Raw genomic sequence first — 23,427 nt, forward strand, 5'->3', positions numbered from 1 at the left:
TTTGTCTGCGAGATCTTTCTTCAATACCGCAATTTCTTATTAATTTTGCCAGCTACTATGGCTCACCAAATTCCAAGAAGAACTCAAAAATACCTGAGAGAAAATACTACGGATATTTCTCCGACTGTATTTTCTAAATTTCCGTGAGTCCGATTTGCATCCAGGAACACAACAATTACGGTTAACCAAATTAAAATCGCCACTCTTTCGTTTAAATGCTGAAAATTGTTTAAAATACGATTTGACTTCGATTTCGTGCTAGCAATGGCAGCTTAAAAGTATCCCGACTAGTAGAAGTGAGTCGCAGAAAACGTACAGAGCACGTGTGTGTGAGAGGCCTCGTTACCATTCACAAGACATTTTGAAAGTCGTGCATTGGTTAAGGCCCAGGTAGTCCAACTTTTGACAGAGCAGCGAGGCACTTGTGACAAGTTGTGAAAGTTTCTGGTGGTGAGGCAATGCTACGCAGATCACCACCATCACAAGGACATTAATTTGGAATTTGTTTGGGTTGCTTGCACACAATGGCCAACTCTTGGTGGAAGATACTGTGGGATATTTAACGTCCACTAGCGAATACTAGCAGAGGGGACTCCTGGCTTAAATCTCCCAAACAGACGGCACACTCATCGACGCAACTCCCTGCCTGTGAAGCATCACGCTAGGTTTATATTTGGATCAACAGTCTGACAAACATCTCAAAGCTGAGCTATTCTACTAACCGTATCACTTCCTCGACTCTTCCGAGAGCTGGCCATCCGATTAAAAAATGAGCAACTGGGCAAGAAGGACGTTGGCAAGGGAGGTGACCAATAACTCAAATGACCACTGTGACAATTACAGAGTTCCTTGACTGAGATGGGAAAACCTGCCAGAAGGCCAACAGTCTCTGCAGCACTTCACAAATCTAAGCTTTACGGGAGAGTGGCCAGACGGAAGCCACTCCTGAGAAAAAGGCACATGTCGGCACACGTGGAGTTTGCAAAGATTCACGTGAAAGAATGATTGCACGACGCAAAATATTCTGTGGTCTGATGAGACGAAACTTGAACTCTTTTTCCTGAATGCAAAGTGTTACATCTGACGGAAACCGAGCATAGCTCATCACCCATCTAACACCATCCCTACCGTGAAGCATGGTGGTGGCAGCATCATGCTTTGGGGATGCTTTTCACTGGCAAGGACTGGTAGACTTATAAAGATAGAGGGACCAATGATTGGAGCCAAATACAGGCAAATCCTTGAGGAGAACCTGCTTCAGAGTGCAAAAGACCTTGGACTACGGTGAAGATTTACGTTCCAACAGGACAATGACCCCAAGCATACAGCTAAAGCAACACTGGAATGGCTCCACAAGAACGTGAAAGTCCTTGAGTGGCCCAGCCAAAGCCTAGCCTTGAATCCCATTGAGAATCTGTGGAAAGACTTGAAGATTGATGTTCACCGACACTCCCCATCCAACTTAACAGAACTCGAGCAAATCTGCATGTCGGAATGAGAGAAGATCCCCAAATCCAGATGTGCAAAGCTGGTACAGACATACCCAAGAAGACTCAAAGCTGTAATCGCTGCCAAAGGTGCTTCTGCAAAGTATTGACTCAGGGGGCTTGAATACTTATTGACGCAAGACATTTCAACTTCATTTTTAATCAATTTGTAAAAAATTCGAAAAAAAAAAATTCCACTTTCACATTATGGGGTATTTTGTGTAGATCGGTAACAAAATATTTTTTTATATCGAATCCATTTTACATTCAGGCTGTAACAACACAACGTGACAAAAGTCGAGGGTTGTGAATACTTTTTAGGGACCGCATGTATTTCCACTTTGCAAATGGTTTTCGCTGCAACCGCATGTCCGATCAATGTGAAACTTTAAACATGGGACGGACTCTCCATGGAGAATATTTCATTCCTAACTCTGACATCATAGATCACATGGTATAGCAGCCATATTGGTGGATTAAAGGAAAAAAAAAAATAGGACATTTTCTCCAAAACCATTCAAAGAAAAAAATTGAAACTTGACACATGTCATCAACTCCCCATGGGGTATATAGGGTGATAACGATGTGTCATCGGTGAAGTGGTATTCCATCTGTAATTGGTTGAATTGAAATCTTTATCTGAAACTTCATACATCTGATCTATGATCCGACATGAGTGAAGAATTACAATTATGACCGTGATAACCCATGCCAATAAAATATGACATAATGTGGTGCATAGATGAGACGGGTATATGGGCCAGAATAACAGTGGACCGTAATAGTCGTATGTTCAGTTAACGATGGTATTTTTATTCAGAATGAACGGGCGAGTGAGATCACGAGCTCTACGAGTGCTATTCTGGTTTTAATAAGCAGTTTCTCTTGTATTTGGGAGGCTGTTCCCTTTTTTGGGACAGACCGCACACTGTTGGAACATGCACCTCCTTAGCAGCCCTTCCCTCCTCCCCCCCCCACATTTTTCCCAATTACTTTCCTGATAGATAAAGTTACCTTAATCATTAATTTCAATGTAAACATTTCAAACTCTTGTACGATATTCAAAAGTGCACACAATGGAAAACGAGTCTTTCCAAGGACGAGATTTGGTGTGCCTCTGGGGTGAATTGACGTTTAGGTCACGAGTCCTTCAAAGCAAGAGAGAACACACACCATGAATGTGACCACCTTCTTCCCCACAACATTTGGCGTACCCTTTGATATTGGAGTTAAAACATTCGTTTCAATTTTTTTAACTCATATTGTCCCTGCTTCCTCATCTCAATCGTGAACATGGTGTAGACTCCAGTGATTGCTAACCGATAAGACATGTGAGAAGAAGGCAGGAGTTGTGAGTAGATAACCTTCTGATGTGCGAAATGTTTGTATGTGCGAATCAATTTTTGAAGTCTGTATGGCGGTGGAGGACGGTGGACATCTCCAGGTCCAAGAAGAGGCTCAACTGCCATTTTGCCATCACTTGTGCTAACTTAGCCCCTGTTGGTTCACTCTGCATAGTTAATGTTTAAACTGTAATTTGGTGCTACCATTCACTGGATATGTGTATCACTGATCTAAATAGATACATTGTTCAACAAAAGGTTTGGTTGCATTAATTGTGTATTTGTTCCATTCAAACCGTATCGATAACGATGGCATTCCTTCACGATAAACTCGAATATTTCCACTATGTTCTTGAAAACAGATATATTCTGTTTGACAAAAGCTTCATTAATTGTGAAGAGCATACTCTGGTATCAAATCATGCAGAATGGGGAGTGAGGAAGGGGAGTAGGGGAGGTGCCTTGAAACGATTGGGGGGGAGGGGGTTCATTATTAGCTTATGACTCAACAATCCTCAAGAACACGAGCTAATAAATACTATCAAATTTAGTTGTCCTTCAAAGGATTGCAGCCACAGGTCCAAAGACTGCTTTTGAAAAGCTGATCCAAGGGTATGCCCCACCTCTCAGGTACAGCTACCTTAAGTCACATTCATTTTAAAATACGACATGGGAACGCACACAGAGAGTGGATAATACATTTTAACAAGGTGCTGTGCACCTATGCACCACGTAAAGCATCTATTATGTATATGGTGTTCGCAAGAGAAAGGTGCAATTGTGATTAACGTACCACTGTGAGAGTAACCATGACGACGAAGGGCACTGGCTTTTGGAAACACCCTGGGACAGTGAGGACAAGGAAATCCTCCTTTCTTGTCTTCGCCCATTGGCTCATCGCCTGGGGTCCGCCCTTTCTCTGACCCATCCTTCTTTTTCTTTTTCTGCTTCTTTTCAGACTTCACATTTGATGGTGAGTCTGAATTTGGTGAACGATAATCATTGTGCACATCTTTTTTGTCCACATCATGCAAAGACGGCCCAGAACCGGAATTGGACACGGTGAAGGCCGTAGAAGTTTGGTTGGAAACTGATGGTGGGATCTTGGACAGCAAGTGTGAAAAGTCCGCCAAAGCCTGTAGCTCTCGACCATGCACTTTTCCACCACTGCCAATGCTGCCAACACCTAATGTTTCACCCCGTGCTAGTAGTGTCAAATGCATTAATGGATCTTGAGCTGTAGAGGCACCTGATGGTTTTGGAGGAGGTGCCTGCATATTGGGGGTTTCAGAGGACGAACGGGAGACCGTAGTGTGCCGCGTAGCAAGTAGCGCAAGGCAGCCCGAAGCATTAGAGTGAGGTGTTATCAAATGCTCTTGTTCCCTCTTTTTGGGGAGAGATAGGTCCATGGGCTCCGTGAGTTCATCAGGATCCCAAGCTGAGAGCGGTGGAGAACTCTTTACTGGTTCAAGCTTCAAAGGAATTGGCCGCAGGGGTTGTACAGTTGAATGAAGACTGGCAAATTTTGCAACAAATCTTGAGAGATCCCGTTCAACATGACTCCCCCCAAGACCATTTTGGGGAACAGAATGACCAATAGGAGAATGGCTCATGTCATCTTTCCAACCGATATGTTCCTCGAGTTTTACTACAGGTGGGGTGTGATTTGGAGAAATAGGTTGCATGTTGTCAGTTGATACTGGCAGCGAAACAGCGTCTGGAGAGGATGCAGTCATAGCTGTGGCAACAGGCAATGGTGGAGGAGGTACTGCCAAGACCCATCGAGATGTTTCTCCAGATTTAGCAATACTTGGGTGATGGCTCTGGATATGACGAAGACAGTTGCTCTTTGTTGAAAAGCCATTCTGACATTGACGACACTGATAAGGCTTAAATCGACCGGCCTGCCGGTTAACAACTCTTCGGCGAGACGAAGAAGGACCAAGCTCTAAAGTCTGGTTCCCCATCTCAACCAATGTGCCCTCAGATCCTAAAAAGTTTTGCCAATGTTTTGGTGACTGTGCAGGAAGCTCACCATTCTTCTTGGATTTTAACTCAACATTGGTCTCATTTTTCTTGTCAGTGAAAGAATGCTGAGACAGTGAAAATGAGATAAAAGGGTGACCCACAACACCAGTTTTCTCACAGCTCTTGGCTTGTGTTGCAGATCCGGGCACAGACAATTCTGCTGAAGCTCCAGAAACTGCTTCTGCTGCCCAAGATAAAACCTCAATGCAGCCATCGGTTTCAGGGTTTGGATAGGCTGGGTGGCGACGGCGGACATGGCGTTCACAGTTTGCACGAAGCGTAAAAGCAAAGAGGCAGAGAGAACAGGCAAAAGGGCGTTCATGCCCATGCACCTCGTAAAGATGGCAAAGCAAAGCGTTACGGCTTGATGCTGAAGCATGACAAACTGAACACTGCACAAAACCCGATTTCTGTGCTTGATGGGAGTCTTCTTCTCCCTCATCCTCCACTTCTTCCCTAGTTTTGGTCACAGGGAAATCTTTTCCTGGAACTGGAACAACCACTTGGTCACAACCTTCAAGGACACGGCGAAGGTTAGATGAAGGTCTCCGGACTGGCCGGTATGCACTCGGTTTTGAGGTAACTGGTTTAAACGCATCTACATAACCCTCCTCACTTTGGTTATTTATGGTTTCTTTGTCATCTGTTGAGATTACAGTTGGTTTTCTGTTTTTGGAAGATTCATCAGCTACCTCACCAGATGTCTCTCCCTGGTTTTCAGACTCTGTTAAGGGATGTGCTGGATGCAGAGGTGGTGGCCCAAGGAGAGGTGAGATTGGACTTGCCTTTGGACCAGGTTTTGGTTTCAGCTGAGGCATTGCACGTTGCACAAAAACATGTGAAGAGAGGTGAGAAGAAGCTGAAGACTGTGGTTCCGAAAGCAGTAGTTCATTGGCTTTATCAATCACCAGATCTTGTAACCCAGAAGCTGAGGGTGTTGCTAAGGCAGCAGTATCGTGCACAATGATGCAGCCTTTTTGGGGCGATCGTTCAATCATATCACCTTCGGTTCTTGCTACGAGTCCCTGATTGTCACCTCGAGGAGTTGTGGCCAAGACAGTGGATGAGGGATTAAGCCTCATGCTTGCATCTGTCGTGGGACATAAAGACAGTAATCCTAAAAAGTCAGTGGCTGTTGGTGATGATGGTACAGATGGAGAAGATGAGGCAAGGGATGGTTTCTTTGGCTGTGTTGGTACAAGTGCAAGTTGGGCCAAGAAAGCACATTGAGTGATAGGTGCATCAGGATGCGCATTGAGTCCTGGAGAACAATGGTGGACACGGCAGTGAAGTGAAAGGGCAAGAGGCAGGGGAAAGGCTTTTCCACAGGTCTCACAAACAAACCGCTGAAGCTTCCCAAAGCACCGGCGGGCGTAGCGTTCACACCAAGCCTGAGCTATCACAGGGAATTTTCCACAGCTGAAGTCCACAAACCCCATATCTCGAAATCCTGCTGAAACGCCAGTTTCAAAAGTAAGATTTTTGCCCACTAAACCATCACCGATTGAACCAGCTTCCCTTTTGCAATCAGCGGTGTTTTCTCTGTGAGTACTGCAGGCATGCCGGAGCAGACTACGACGAGACTTGAATGTTGGACCACAAAGGCAACACCTTTGGAAGGCAGGGGAAAAAGGAGAATGACAACTAGATTAACCATATGTGCACTGATTATGAAGCATTTTTGCAAATATGCTAAGATTATGATGGCACAGCACAATCGTGAGAAAGCTTCGGGATTATTTATTTATTACACATGCAAAATGGCCGATTTTCACCAAACCCCCTCCACCCTCACGTTCCCAAGATGCCCCTATCCCCTTCCAAATGTCTTTTTTTTCTTGTCTCTCTCCCCCCCCCCACCCCCCCAACCACCATCATTTCACACCACTCCTCCACAGGAGGGCTTAGGTCATTTATTTTATGTTTGCCACCTTGTCCTTTATGTGCCTTGATTTTGGATACAAAGGGAAAGAAGGCAACATCCTGATGCTACGACAGTGGAACAAACAGGTGGACACAGCAAATAATGGAATGAATGTACAGAAAAGGAGGAGAGGAGGGGAGGAAACACAGTAACCTGCAGGTAAGAAGGTTGGGTTATACAATAAATGATTGGGGTAGAAAATATCATGAAGAGATATGGAGAATGTCAAGAGATATGGGTATACCACAAACTTGAAGCCCTGGTGAGAATAGTGGGATCGAACCCACGTTTGAAAGGTGGTTTCACAAGCAGGAGAAAAAACAAAAGGAACAAAAGAGTGCAGGTGTGCAGCAAGCCAAGATTTGTGGAGTTTAACCAGGAGGAGGTTACTGGAAGAATGTGTTCTGAAGGAGTTGGGGAGGGTCGGAGTGCAAAAAGAGCAGATGGAACAAAATGAGGAGAGGTGGCAAACCACACAGCAGTTCCTAACCTTGCTGCATTGCGAGAGGAAGCAGCCTTGTGCTTTTTTCTTATCGTGGTCGACACCAATAATGATGAGATCTTTAGATTCTACCTCATCCAGGAAAGACAGCTGTCGGAGTGGGGGGTGCCAAACCATAGAGGCAAGCAGTACTCTACTGAGCAATGGATAAAGAATGCGTAGTTCTATTTCTTGAGAAATCTCTTGGGAAATAATGGAGGATGGCATCCACTGGAGGCTTTGGAGGCCATCTTTGACATGATGTTTGTCTGGAAGAGGTCATGACTGATGGTGATGCACAGACGATCAAGAGACAATTTTTCTAGTGGTTCCTAATTGAACCAGGAAGGTGAACTCATTTGATGATCCTTCCAGACAGACAGGGTGAGAATGTGATACTTGCCAGATTGAAAAACATGTTCCAAGTGTTGCACCAATACCTGAGAGTAAAGGCCAGCAGAGAGGAAAGCCACTGCTGCCAGCATGATGTGAAATTGTATGGTACTAGTACGTGCTTGTACGTGCGTGGCCGTACGTGCAAAAAAAAAAACTTTCAACCCACGTGCCAGAAACAACAACCACACAGGCCGTTCCTGGTATAACATGGACCAACTTCTATCCTCTCATTCCAAATCTCTCTAACTCATATGTGGTGACTTTGAATGGTCTCGTGCCAGTTGGCTGGGTGTGGGTACCTCTCTCACCTGCTCTGGCACTTCAGCAAAAGACTTCTGTGACTCATTGGGACTGAACCAATCTGTCAACTTCTGGACCTGGATCTCAACCAATGGTACTCCATCTCTTCTGGATCAGATCTTAACCAATTTCCTTGAAATATCTGGTGTTCTTCCTCCGCTCCAATCGGTTATTCTGACCACGTCCTTGTCAAAGTGGACATCTCTCTGGCTGTTATTAGAGAACCACATCAGTGCCAACGAGTCTGGCATTTCACTCAGGCCGACTGGCAGGGTCTCCAAGCAGCCATCAAACTTCTAGACTGGTCTCCCATCGCTACTTTCTCCAACATCAACTCATCCTGGGAATTCTTTCAAAGAAACTTGCTCTCTCTCATGCACAGATTTATCCCATCTCGTCTTCAGTTGTCCTACCCTTCCTCCCACCCATGGTATGCTGAAGCTTGTGGCGAATCAGTTGTCCTGAAACAAATTGCCTTTGCCTCATGGAAGGCAAATCCAACTGAAGGCAATCTCAGTTCCTTCCACAAAGCTTGAAATAAGTGTGTGTCTACCCTCAGGAGAGGCAGGAAACAACATATTTCTAATCTCAAGTTTGAACTCTCAAACCCTGTCTCCCTCTTCCAAATCCTGGTGGAATCCAGTTAAGTGTGTTTTTGGTGTACATTCCACCTCCATCCCCTCCCTTACCTCAAATGGCCACACAGCTGACACTGCACATAAAAAGGCTGAATGCCTAAACTCAAAGTTTGCTTCGAAATCTTGTGTCCAAAACCCATCGCTTTCTGTACCCACCTTACCCAGTCACACCCAGCTGTTCCTGGACTCTGTGTTCTTTTCTCCTTACAAGGTGAAGGGCTTGCTGTCAAACCTTGATTGAGATTCAGAAACCGGTCCAGACCACGTGTCCTAAAAACCTGCACTGCAATTCTTGTTCATCCTCTCTTTGTTCTGTTCACCCACTCATTTGCTCACAGGTCATCTGCCATCTGCTTCGATATCAGCAAACATTACTGCCCTGCATAAAAAAGGTGCAAAAACAGATCCCTGCACCGACACACCAATCAGCCTTCTCCCAATCATCAGCAGGGTTATGGAATCCATCATTGCTTCAGACATAAATAATTCCTCATTCCCAATGACTTGACTTTAGATCATCAATTTGGATTCAGACCAAATCACTAACCTGGATATGCTGCTTCTGCAGAGATGCCAACTTTTGGAAATCAGAATTAGGGAGGATTTGCAACCGACACCAAATAATGTGCGCGAAGCGCACATCTCGAGCGCGGAGCGCTCGACCCTTGCAGCGGGGTCCAGGGCCCGCCTTAGGGCCCTGGAAGCTCTGGGGTTCTAGATGCTCTCTAGTGCCCTCTGAGCCCTATTTTGGAGCATTTAACATGTTAAGAATTCCCACTTTTTGAACAAAAAAAGGGGAAAATTGTGCACTTTTTAATGTTACATGTATGTTAATATTAGTAAGTTAGGGGACAATCAAAGATTAACAAAAAGCACAAAAGAAGCAATATTTTTCTTACCTTACTGGCTGGTACTACTGCTGCTTGCTTTTTCCATGGCAGCTTTGCTGAGTGACAGCTGTGTGGCTCTTTTAGCCCTTCTGATTATGTCTTTGCTGTATTCTCTCTGGTAGCAAGGGGTGCTATGAGCTAGTTTTTCAATTAAGAGAGCTTCCAGGGTTTTGACACTCAAATTGGGACGAAATTCAGTATGATTCTTCCGTACAAGACTGAGTGCCCGCTCACATGATGCGTTCGAATGAGGAATGACCAAGATTCTCTTCATCACTTTGCTCAAATTAGGTTACTTCTTGGCACCAGTGCAGGGATCTGTGAGCTGTGAAATCCGATGCCACTGCTCATCCACTCTCACTGTCTCAGTAGCAATTGTAGCTATGGAGGCGTCTGCCTGGTAGTGAGCGAATTCACTCTCAAGACTGTCTATGTCACTATCACCGCCACTGAACAGACAGGGGAATTTCTTGATGAAAAACTCCACACAGTCAAACCCCACTTCTTGGTGTAGCTTAACATCCAGCACCTGAGCATGCTTGGCTAATTCATCATCTAGCGGCCAGGTTTTGAAGATGTAATTGCAGGCTTTCACATAATATGAGCGAACTGCACTGAAGAAACCTTGGATGTCTGACTCACTCAGAGTGAAGGTGGATTTCTTGAGACTCCTTTGTTCCCTTATATACAGTTTGGCATCGTTCCCAATCATGAGGTCCTCATCATTCTTCTGATGATTTCTGTCAGAGAAGGGTACATTTACCAGAGCAACCGATGACACCGATGGTTTCAAAAACCGTACGAAGATATCTTTCAGAAGACCATTCAATTCTCCGTGCAGGAGATGAATACAGGGTTCGTCTCTTTGGAGCAGAAGATTCCCCTTCTCAAAAAGCTTGTTAGCATATCGAAGGAAGAAACAATAGAGTTTTGTTTGTGGAGACAAGAACATCCTGTTGACACGTTTTTCTCTAGATTCCTGCACAGTGTTTGAGGAAGATGCGCTTTTAGTTGTAGAACTCGTAGTACACTTAGCCGCAGGGCGATCACACTTGCGTTTACTGCCAGCAGAAGAGGTCAGACTCGTCGTACCAGATCCAATTTTACGTTTGAGGAGAGAGCTTGAGGTAGGTGCAGCCAAGGAAGAAGACCTCTGATTCGAAGGTTTTGCTGAGCTTCTATCAAGTGATTTGGCAAAAGCAGAACTTAACTTGGGTCCTTCTTTGCCTGTAGATGGGACTATCACAGTCTTTCTCGACTCTGAAGGGATCTGCTTTGTCGATGAACGTGATGAAGGGCCGGTGATGCTACCTGCTCTCAGCATTGGTTTTGGTGCTGTCCCTGCTGTCTTCTTCGCAGCAGATACTGCAGTGGTAGTGGTGAATGCTGCTCCACTAGTGCTTGATCCTGCAGTGCCAGTACTGGCAGTAGATACAGTGCCGTCCTTCTTGCTCGTTGTTAGAGTCTTGGCTACAGTTGGTTGCATTTTTCTTCGTACTTCTTCTTTGAAGAAGAGGCGAAGTGGCTCCCACTGTTCAATCAGCCTGTCTAGGCACTGACCAAGGGACAGCCACCTTGTTGCGACATGCTTCAGAATCTTGTGTGTCGGGGCATCACAGAGTTCTTGCAGTGCTTTCACTCCTTTGACGCGTTTACTACTTTTGTCCAAGTAGTAGTAAATATCGATGAGAAAGTCATCTAATTCAATGGGTAAGGCCTGAGCCGCCTTCTTGGCCGTATTGTGCATCATATGGCAAGGGCATCCCATGATGTAGCACTCTGGATTTTGTTTGTGGATATAAGCAGCGACTCCTTTGTGCTTGCCCACCATGACAGAGGCATTATCAGCACAAAAGGAAACACAATTTCCCCACGGAATTTTCCTGTCACTGAACTCATGATCAAGCAGTTTGAAAATGTTTTCTCCAGTGGAATCTTGTTTGCACGCAGGCAAACTTAGCAAACCTTGCTTCACAATCCCAGCACTGTTGTCATAGTACGAAATCAGGACAGGATATAGCTGGGCCTCACCACTGTCATTGCTACCGTCTGTAGCTCGGCTTAATGGAGCTAGTCTAGCAATATCGGCAATAGATGAAGCAGTAACATTTGACAACTCACCAATTATTGCTGAAGTTTTTGTTCTTGCACATCCATACTTTGAAGCAACTTTTGAATCTGGAAACATCTTTTGAAATAGAGGTCCAGCATGATCTGAGACTGATATGGGCAAGTTATGTTCCACAATAAATCCACTAAAGAGAAGTTCCGCTCGGGTAACATCCTCTTCCTCGCTTGTCCCTTGTTTGGTGAAATAATTCAGAAGTGTACCGGTACTCGTGCTCGAAGATCTCTCCTTTGCAATGTCTGTGTGCCGTTTGCTTCCAACGTGCTTCCAAATATCATGCGACCTCCGTGCTCAACTGAAATATCAACGCTGCATACTGTACAATACGCATGATGAATTCCTCTTTCAGACTTTCGAATACACGGGTATTGGAGACTGTATTCGGTCTTGTACTTCTGAGACCATTTCTTGGTCTTCGTAAGCTTCTTTTCTGCCATTTCGTAATCAACATCGAGGGCTTGAAGCATCGGTAACTTCGAAGTCGATGTTCCACAGCTGCAGCGCGACTCGTAGAACTCTAGCGGCTGTTAAACACCGCACGGTGGTCGCGACCGCCGGGCTGGTACGGGGCCCCGCTGCATGCAGTGAGCGTATCGCATGCATATACACTGTGCATACATACCGCATGCACTGTATTGCACACATACCGCATGCACTAAATCTCAGTGCATGATCGCATAAGCGAGATCCAGACCCAATGTTTCACTGCTCCTCATTTGAATTTGCAATTTTTTACGTACAATTTGGTAGCAGCGAACGTTATGGAGTTACCACATGCTATACGTAGCAGACGATGCTTTTCATTCAATTCTCATACTAGTACATTCTGATTAGTGAACAGTGCAAAAATATCAAAATTTCGGGAGGATAAGGATAGTGATCGTAAGGGCGGGAGTTTGGGTGAATTTTCGGAAGCCTCCCGATGAAATCGGGAGGGTTGGCATCTCAGCTTCTGCTCTCCCAACAATGGATGCAGATCCTCAATGCCAGACATGAACTGAGAGCCATCTCCCGAGACATATCACGAGCTTTCAATACGGTCTGGCACTCTGCCCTGCTCACCAAACTCTCTTCCTATGGTATTCAAGGCCACCTCCACTCATGGCTTGCAGACTTCCTCTCCTGTCACAGCCAACATGTGGCCCTAAATGGAGTTCTCTCATCCCCTCTTCCTGTCCAGGCTGGAGTTCCTCAAGACAGCGTTCTGGGCACTGTTCTTTTTTGGTTTTCATCAATGATCTCTCCGACCCTCTGGAAAATCCTCTTTATCTCTCCTCTCCTCCTCTACCCTCTGCCGTACCATCTGCCATCCCTCAGATCAGCTAGCAGCAAATTCTCTGCAGATCTGGATAAAATCACAAGGTGGTCAAACACTTGTAACTTGTTTTTCAATCTAGACAATTCTCACACTCTCACTTTGTCTCTCTGAAAGGACCACTTGGAACCCCCCCCCACCCCCATCCACTTTCTCAACAATCCTCTGGAAGAAGTCCTTTCATTCAAGCTTCTGGGTCTCCCTATCTGCCATGTTCTTTCCAAGGAAAGCCACATTTCCAAGCTGGCCTCCAAAGCCAGTCGCCGACTGGGCATCCTCCATCATGCAAAGTCCTTCCTTGGCACACCTGAGCTCCTGACCACATACAAAGCTTTCGTCTGCAGCCTGATGGAGTACTGCTCTCCCATTTGGGCTGGTGCTCCTGCCTCTCACCTTTCTCGGCATCACTCTGTGGAAACCAAGCCATTTAGGATCATTGGTATATCACGTGATGAGGCTGAGTCTTTGGGTTTCTCACTCTCTCACTAGGCAGCTCGGTGGTCATTTTTTTCTTCTACCATCTCCTCTCTGCACCCCCCCCCCTTACTCTGTCTGCTGTATGTCCCCCCCAAAATTTCCGCAGGACACTCAAGGTCCACCAGCAACCCCCTTCTGGTAAAACTACCAAAATCAAGAATTACTGCTCACCTTCGCTCTTTCATTCCTCTTTTTTTCTGCTTTTGGAACAAACTCCCAAATTCTCTTCCATCGTACTCTTCCCTCCAGGTATTCAAAACAGCTGTTCACCCCCGTCTCTGATCTTCCGCTTTCCAAAACCATGACCTTTTCTACCCCCGTTAATCCACCCCAAACCCACCTCCTTCAAATTCCCTGCTTTCCTTCCTGAAAGTCCCTGACGTGTAAGGACCTGAAAGTCCCTGGAGTATCCATCTTGTTTACCCTGTGTATCCAGCCCCAATCCTCTCTCTTCCACAGATATCATCTCTCTCTTCCCCACTGTTTTCTCCTTCCCTCTCCCATCACTCTTGTTGTACGTTCTGTATGTTAGCTCTCATACGAGCCTCGACATTGTATCCCAAAAAATAAAATAAACAGACAAAAAAAGGTTCTCAAGATGTGTCACGTGTGATATGTAACTGTGCAATGCCATCAGTTTTGATGTGTGTTTTTTTACTCCCTATAATTTAGAGATCTTATTTGCCCCCATTGGACTTTGTCCAAAACGGGGGCTTATGGATTTGGTCTCGATTTTTATGTCCGTGGGTGCCAGGTACAAAAAAAAAATCAGTCCATACATGTCCGAGATATGGTTGCGGATGCACGCACACATGCACAAAGACAACACATAATGGTATACATATGCACATCATGTGTTTTTGACATCAGATCCAAGATGGCCGACTGGCAGCCATTTTCGTTTAAAAAAATCTTTTTAAAATCCGGCGTCGTACCCGTCTTTAACCATTTCTCGGACATGCATTTACCGATCTTGTTCAAACTTGGCACACAGATAATGAATGACGACTTACATAAGCACTTCATTTTTTTCGAGGTGAGATCCAAGATGGTCGACTGGCGGCCATTTTGTTACTTAAACATGGCCCCAACCATTTCTCCAACATGCATGGTCCGATTTTGTTCAAACTTCACACATGCACAGTAAATGATGGCATGCACTTGCAACTAACTTTATTTATAGATCTGATCAAAGATGACTGACTGGTCGACTGGCAGCCATTTAGTTGTACATAAATATGGGCTAGCCCTTTAACTCCATCCAGCAAAATTACTAAAACAACAGGGACTATAACATTTTATGTCCTTTTTACTTGTTAAGTGTGTAATGGACACCTAAACAGAGTGGATGTGCAGCAAGTCAAAAATCTTGCGGCAAATGCTGGTGCGACACAGGGGTTCACTGTCACCATTTAAGCTAAGAGGTGTTAGTGTTGGTATAACCATGCATCCTGGCCCTGTGGGCTAGGGTGTATGTGTTAGTATGATCGTGTGCTTTGGCTTTCAGGCTGAAGTGCATGTGTACATTCGTTTGACCAGCTTTGCTGGACTGTGTACGTTGGCCTTGGAACCAAAGTGTATGTCCTTAGTTAGCTTTGTTATAATGTTTGATTCTTTACATTTTTTAAGGTGGGTTCATAGACCCAAAAGCAACAAGTAAAAAAATGACATAAAATGTCATAGCCTCTGTTGTTTTAGTGATTTTGCTGTGTGGAATTAAAGGGCTAGCCCATATTTATGTACAACTGAAATGGCTACCAGTCTACCAGTCGACCATCTTTGATCAGATCACAAAATAAAGTTAGGTACAAGTGTATGCCATTGTGCACTGTGTTTGTGCCAAGTTTGAACAACATCAGACCATGCATGTCGGAGAAATGGTTGGGGATACGTTTAAGTAACAAAATTGGCACCAGTCGGCCATCTTGGATCTTAACTCAATATAATGATGTGCTTATGTAAGCAATCATTCCTTATCTGTGTGGCAAGTTTAAACAACATCGGTAAATGCATGACCGAGAAATGGTTGAGGTCGTGTTCGACACTGGGTTGTTTTTTTTTACAACTAAAATGGCCACCAGTCGGCCATCTTGGAACTGATGTCGAAACACAAAGACGTGCGCAAGCATACCATCATATGTTGTCTTTGTGCCGAATACAAGTTAAATTGGTCCATACATCTCAGAGATATGGTTGCGGATGCACGCACGCAAGTACGGACATGAAAACTGAGACCAAATCCATCATCCTATTTCAGACTAAGTCCAATGGGGGTTTTGACAGACTACAAAGGTTTTGACATGACCATGTATTTTGGCTCTGTGGGCTAGGATGTATGTTTCTGTATGACCATGATTTGATTTGTAAACTTTCCTTGACCATGTACTTTGGCCTTGGGGCCAAAGTACACATGCTTAGGTTTGTTATAAACATTATAACACTAGAGCATCCAAAATAGGTGGAAGAGGCTGCCTTGGGGCACTCCATCCAACACTGGAAGAGAATAAAGGATTCCATTAATAGCAACATCTTGATTGTATAAGTGGAGTAAATCGGAAAGCAAAGACATGTGGCCGAGAATGCGGAAAACAGAACGCTTAGCAAGCAGAGCAGGGTGTCACACTGTCAAATGGCTAACATTTGTCCATAAACTCTGCTTTGTTCTGTCATTTGAGATTCAGGGCCTCCATCCATTGTTGCGAGAAGAGCATCCAAAGTAGGGTGAGTGGGATGGAATACAATGTAATGATCAGAGATAAAGCCCTTTGAGAAGAGGAAAGACTCAACTCCTGATGTGATGGTTCATCCACTTTGCTAGTTTGAAAAGTATAAGCCAAGAACCCATCCTTACGGACAGGTTACTTCTCCCAGAATTATGGATGGGATGACCACCGGGGGTGGATGACCCTCACGGGCAGCAGTGCTCTACAATACATATTTACAGAGAGAATGAAGGTCCCCCCCCCCCCACTTACAACTACCAGTTTACAATTAATTCCACCCAGCAGTTGAGGAGTGTGCAGAAGTCAAACAAACAAACAAACAAGCAGTCATAGACTGGTACTTACGAAATCGTTAACTTGACCTCTGACCTTGTCTAATAAAAGCTGTCTCTAGAGAAGGTAGCAACGCAAACCAGAAGTTTTTACAATGATTCTGTACCAAACCATCAAAAATCGAATGTTTGACCTCACTGTGACCTTGATCTTTGACCGATTTTGACCAAAATCTAATCAGCACAAGCCATCACCCTCCTGAATCACGTGGTGTAATTTGACATTGGTAGCTTCTTCCGTTCTCGAGTTATTTTGCATACAAACAAACACACAAACAAACAAACAAACACACAAACAGATGACGGAAGTCATCAATATACTTACGAAATCTTTAGATTTCGTAAGTAACAAACCCGCAAACAGGCACTTCTCAAATTATAGTAGGATTACTGGCTTGTAGTTGACCAGACCTGTTTTTGCACCTTTCTTGTGAGTGAGTGATATAGACTGTCTTCCAAGCAGATGGTATGTCATGTCAGATTAAGGACAGGCTGAGGAGAGCAGACAGAGAAGCAAGAGCAATGGAGTACATTTTATAACTCGTGCACTGGTGCCATCTAAGCACTTCGCTGAGCGAAAGTCATGGCTTGCCAGAACTGAAGCAATCCAGGTTTGGAAGTCCACATGTCTTCTCAGACTCACAGAATCACACAGGTCCTTAGCTGCAATTACGTAGCATACAGACAAGTCACTGCCATTTCGTATGGTGGAATTTGAAACGGCCACAAAGGAAGAAGAGAGACTTTGGATTTGTGGTTTGGAGTGGGCCCGTGTTCACAGAAAGAGAGGTGGATATGAAAATGACTGTCATGTGAATGGTACACGACACAAACAATAGGTGATTGAAGAGAGGGGTGTATAGCCAACGGTATCCCAGGAAGTTGGGAGGTGCAAGCACAGAACGTAGACAGTGGGGGATGAAGTTCTTGACATAAACCAGAACCCCACCAGCAAGACAAACGGTGTGGGCAAGGGATGGGGAAAAGCATGTGGTTGGGGAGGGGGGGGTGAAGTAATGAAAATGCAGGGTGGGGGAATGCAGCTGGGAGAGGTAAGCATCTGTAAACCTCCATTTGCAGCAAGATGGGTTTCATTTCTGACTCCACAGTTCCACAATACAGAGACACATTGCAGACAGGGTAGAGGGGGGAATTAAAAAATGCGAGGAAGTGCAGTGCTGTAAGAACGCAATGGGATGGGGTGGGGGGAGGGTCGGTTATGAACAGGCCTGGAAGCATAAAGATTGGGATACAGGATGAGCATATATAAGAATAAAGAGTGGGAATGGGCTATAAAGAATGGGATGTACAAGGTGAAGGAAGGAGAATAAGATTAGGAAGAAAAGAGAGGTGTTGTGAAAAGGGAAATTAGAAAGAGGGAATAGAACATGGTAAAGTAGCTTCTGGTGAGCAGGAGTGACTGGGCATAAAATCTGTACATTCTCCACCTGGAAGGCAAACTCATCTGATGGGAACCTGAAGTCACTATGCACAACCCAAAACCAACGTGTATCAGTCCTTTAAAAAGTCAGAGACCAACACCAAACACACCTGTTTTCAAACCTCTGAAGTCTCTCACCATCCTCCAAAGACTGGTGGCAGCTGATCAAGTGTGCTGGAGACACTTCCCTTTTGTACCTGCGTTTCTAAATATTGGGAGTCATTTTTGGATGCTGCTCAGCAAAAAACCTGACTATCTTGGTGCTGACTTTCCTGAAAAGAACAGAGTCTTCAGTGCATATGTTCCTCTACCTACCCTTTCCCCCTTAAAAGACAGCTATTTGCAAGCCAGCACGTGGACTTCCCTCCCACTAAGGTCGAGAAGTTCGTCGTCAGTCTTGACACAAGCCTGGTGTAGGCTCAGTGGTTAGCGTGACGGCTTGGGATCCTACGGTCCTGAGTTCAAGCCCCGGCGGCCGCTGAATTAATACACCAGGGGGTTGACTCAGCCTGTCATCCTTCCGAGGTCGGCGAAATGAGTACCAGTTCCAGTGTTTGTACTGGTAGAGGGGCACTGCATCAGCGACACAGTTGCGCTTCAAGAAATGATAGCTACCCCGGCAGCTAAGCTGCCATACGACCACCAGTCTTGACACCTTCTCTACAACTGGTCCTGACGGCACTAACAATGTAATCCCCAAGACTGTGCTTCAGCCCTATTGTGTCTTCTCTCCTCAGGAGTCTCTAGGTCTTTCACACAGGACCTTCTGCCTTCACCTGGGAAAATTCTAATCCAAGAAAATCCAAGTCTAATCCACTCAACTACAGCATGGTCAGCCTTCCCCCATCATAAGCAGTGATGGAATCCTCTCACTGCTGCGAACTTCAGGCATGATCTCTTCTCCAACTCTCCAATCTCTGAGCATCAGTCACCTTCTGCTCGAGTTATTCTATCATGGAGATATTGCTTCCTTAAAAGCAATAATGAATGGATGTACTGCACTAAAAAAATTAAAAAAAAAAAAAAGAGATCAGGACCATAGCTCTGCACAATATTATTGAGCTTTCAAGACTGTAGGGCACCCAAGCTTACTTTACAAACGTTCTACCAATGGTTTTCATGGCCCTCTTTGAATGGTTACCAGATTTTTGTTGACAAGTATAACCAATAAGTTGCAAACAAAACCAAAATGAAAAGGATAAATAAATAAGAAGGCAGTTTATCTCAAGATCAAGAAACCAGGGCTTTTAAGATCATCGGCATCTCCCGCAATGAAGCTGAGTCTTTGGGCCTCTCACTCAATCACCGCAGGTTGGTCGGTGGTCTTTCTGTCTTCTACCGACTCCTCTCCAGCCTTGCCCCCCCTGCTCTCTCTGCGATTTGTCCCAACCACATTTCCACAGGGCGCTCAAGGTCCGCCAACAACCCCCTTCTGGTAAAACTACCAAAATCACGAATCACTGCTCATCTTCACTCTTTCATTCCTCTTTTTTCCCGCCTTTGGAATAAACTTCCTCACTCTATTCTTTCCCATTCTTCCCTCCAGGCTTTCAAAACAGCTGTTCACCACCACCTCTTATCTTCCCCCATCCAAATCCTCGATCTTTTCTACCCCCGATAATCCACCCAAGCCCACTTCCTTCAATTCTCCTGCTTTCCTTCCTGAAAGTCCCTGTAATGTCCATCTTCTCCTCGCCATGTTCCCCGTCCCATCCCCATCCCTCTCCCTTCTACAGTTCACCTGTGTCTGTTCCCCAATGTTTTGTCCCTTCCACTCCCACCCCTCTTGTCTCATGCCTCCTTGCTGTGAGTTGTGTGTTAGCTCTCATACGAGCCTCGACCAAGGTATACAAAAAAAAAAAAAAAAAAAAAAAAAAAAAAAAAATCTCCTTCTCAAGTCTGTACTTATTCCCCAAGGCAGTATTTTAGAACCAACCATATTTTGTGTACAATAATACATCAATAATCTCTCTACTTCTCTGCATAATCCTCTGTAGAATTTTCCTGATTGTTCCACCCTGTGCAGAACATTGCATCACACTTCTGAGAGACAAGCTGCTGCAACATCCACAAATGCAGATCTGAAAAAAAATAATAAGTCGTTGATCAGCTATCAGTTTCTTATTTACTCACTTTCTGGCCTTGCTGTTTCCACCCTTTATTCCCTCCCTCCATCCATCCTAATTTGCCAAGGTGACACACCTTCTTCCAGAATCATACACCCACTTTACTCTCTAATTCATAGCTGAATGCTCACCTCTCTCAGATTCAACTCCCAAAGTATGTTGTATCTATTTACTCCCACTGGTTGTAATCTGCTTTTGTGAGTTTCGCAAGGCAGTCCTTCCCCAAAGGACCACCTTTTTCTCTGGGATCACGTTTTTAAGACAAAGTTGTGATGTGTTGCAGTTTTCACATCTTTGTTCCAAAGGCTTTTTCTGGATTGTCACAAAACCCTGGACAACCTCCAATTGTAATGATAAATGTTGAGTGAACAGCTATGCTGTCACTCCTTAAAAGTTATAAGCCATTGTTTGAACATATTTATTGTGAAATAATAATTTGACAACATAAATGAAGCAGTATACCATAGCATAACCTGGATAAATGCATCAAAGTCAGACCTATGTTTACGTCGGAGTCAACACAACAAAAAGCAAATTTATTTACGTGAGGATTGATGACTGCACTTTGTCAACATGGTCGATCACATGCGCTAGGGGGAGATGAAAATATCTAAAGTCTATAAATGTAAACGACAGCAAATGAAAAATTAGGAGTAAAAATAAAAACCAGTGTATAGAAATAACAATCAAATCAAGATTAGCATGCCTGAAACAAAGATGTCACACATGTGTGTTAAGCCAACAATGCAAGCTTGTTAATTATATACCAGGTCAATTATCTGAATCAGAGACTCAAAAAGAAAGCACACCTGAGGTTTTCTCCAACATGTTCCTCCAAATGAGTATCCAAGAGAGACTCAGTAGAAAAGGAGGCCAAACAGGATGGACAGATAACAGCACCCGACCAGAGGCTCTATGGAATCACAAAAGCATCGCAATCTCAATTACATGACAACTTGCATGATATTATAGCAAATGAGAAACACAACAACCAACTGAAACAGAAATGTGTGCATGGTGACTATCTAGGAACAATATACAGGGTGTCCCTAAAAAAATGACATCATTTCGTAGTCTAATAACAGAGCTAATTCTCACTCAAATTATCTCAAATTTTAACAAAATGTGTAAAAACTAACTAAGTTGAATGTTTAATTCTTATCTCAATGAGAATCTACCAGGAAGATGGATTGCCATGCCAGTGATAATGACAATGTGCTGTTGAAATGGCCACCACGTTCAACTGACTTGACACCTTGTGATTTTTTTTCTATGGGGCAATGTGAAAGGACTGGTCTATATCCCCCTCTTCCTACAAGCCTAGAGGAACTTAAGCAGAGAATCACTGAGGCGCTGGAGAATGTTACGCAAGACATGCTACAGCGTGTTTGGCAGGAGCTGGACCACCGACTTGATGTGTGTCGTGTCACAGGCGGTGCGCATATTGAACATTTGTGAAGTTTTGAGAAAGCGGTTATAAAATCTACATCCCTCTGAATCTCTTGTTCGAATTTTGATAAATAAATCTATCATTGTTCAACATGAAGCCTATTTACTTTCATTGCCTGGGACATGCAGTTACTTCGATATTCAAGTCTCAAATGATGTCATTTTTTTAGGGACATCCTGTATAATTATTATCCCAACGATTTCTTTTTTCAAAGAGGGGGGCTTATTGCAATCAATTTTATGTGATGGTGGTTGTGCTATACGTTTGGTATAAATGATATAATTATAAATGAACAGGAAATATATATATATATATATATATATATATATATATATATATATATATATATATATATATATATATATATATATATATATATATATATATATCAATAATTCCAGCAATCTCTGTGTGTCTGTCTGTCTGTCTGCCTCTCTGCGACCGCCATTTCTCAACGACCGCCGGTCCGATCGGATTGAAACTTGCCAGGAATATTGCTGGGGCCCCGCGGATGTGCTTTTCAAGGTTTGATATTAATCGGCCGAGCGGTTCCCAAGTTACGGTAATTTATCTGTCGACCAATGACAGGACACGGTGCTATGACATCACAATTAATGTTTATTTATTTATTTATTTATTTTTTATTATTATTTCTTTTGCACGATTGAAACTTGCCAGGAATATTGCTGGGGACCCGTGGATGTGCCTTTTCGAGGTTTGAGAGAGAGAGAGACAGTCTGCACATCCTGGCACTCACCTACGGGCAAGCACCGACGGGCCCGCCCTGGTATATATAAATATACATACATATATATATATATATATACATATATATATATATATATATATATATATATATATATATATTGTGACGTCCACGGGACTTGAACAGTCCTGCCAACGTAGAATGAGCCGAAACGATGGAGGCGATTTATTTGTTTATAACCCAAACATGGCGGTTCTAATCGCTCTACCGCAAACGGGACGAGGAAGGTGGCACGAGTCACTTTTCACTGAGTTGATGATGTTTATTCTCTTTTTTACCACTGACCAGAAATAACAAGACTCGGCAAGAAGAGGGATCCGGGGCGATTCGACGGGATGGTGTGGGATCGGGCGTGGGGAAAAACACAGACAATTCCAATGAATATACAGTTCTCAATCCCTCTAAGGCGCCAAGCAGACACACACACACACACACACACACACACACACACACACACACACACACACACACACACACACACACACACACACACACACACACACACACACACACACACACACACACACACACACACACACACACACACACACAACGTAGCTATCTCTGGTGGTCAGGCTGGACCGTGGTGTGGACGCAACTGTCCCTGGATCGGCGCCGGACGAGCCGGCCTTGCTCTCGCCAGGGGGGGGCAGGAGAAACCGCGGTGCTGTCGACCTCCTGGTCTTGGCCCAAGTCCGCCCACAGCCGCCAGGGAACCAGCTCCCACGCCAAGCCGCGAGCAGGAGAGGGAGGCAGGTCCGCCCGCCGCCCGACCCCGTACTCCGAGTCAGCAGAACCCCAGAGCCAACCGAGGCTCGGCAAGGCACGAGGCTCGGCAAGGCTGCCAGACACGATCAAGAGCACGATCGACTCAGCACAGCAACCAGGACGCTCTCTGCCGCCACAGGGAACCACACCAAAAAAACCACGATCTTCTGGTTGTAATCTTCTTCTTCCTTTTCGACCCCGAACAGAACCTTTTTATCCTTCTGCCCTCGTCACCTCCAATCGAGCCGCTTATTGGCCCACTGCCGTCGCCTTCTGCCAATCGTGATCACGGGGCGGAGCCATCCGCTGAACTGTCCTGTGACGTCACGGCCAGTCCTCAGAGAATACCAAAAGGGGTTTACGCAGACACACTTACCCTATCCCGTGTCCCTATCTAATTACGTGACAATTATC

General features: G+C 44.6%; 1 protein-coding gene across 12 annotated transcripts in view; it reads right to left on the reverse strand.

Annotated features, from left to right (window-relative positions):
• Positions 1-23,427, reverse strand: part of LOC147024072 (uncharacterized) — an 86,854-nt gene that overhangs the window by 7,090 nt on the left and 56,337 nt on the right. For all 12 annotated transcript variants that reach the window (XM_085890245.1, XM_085890244.1, XM_085890248.1 and 9 more), the window contains 2 exons: positions 20,839-20,942; positions 3,624-6,469 (listed from right to left, as the gene is read on the reverse strand). In XM_085890245.1, the coding sequence (XP_085746371.1) occupies positions 3,624-6,469; positions 20,839-20,942 (2,950 nt within the window). The remainder of the gene's footprint in view (positions 1-3,623; positions 6,470-20,838; positions 20,943-23,427) is intronic.

The sequence above is a fragment of the Eptatretus burgeri genome, chromosome 7 (genome assembly GCF_056783735.1).
Source record: "Eptatretus burgeri isolate ZD-2024b chromosome 7, Ebu_testis_v1, whole genome shotgun sequence".
In the NCBI taxonomy this organism is placed as follows: domain Eukaryota; kingdom Metazoa; phylum Chordata; class Myxini; order Myxiniformes; family Myxinidae; genus Eptatretus; species Eptatretus burgeri.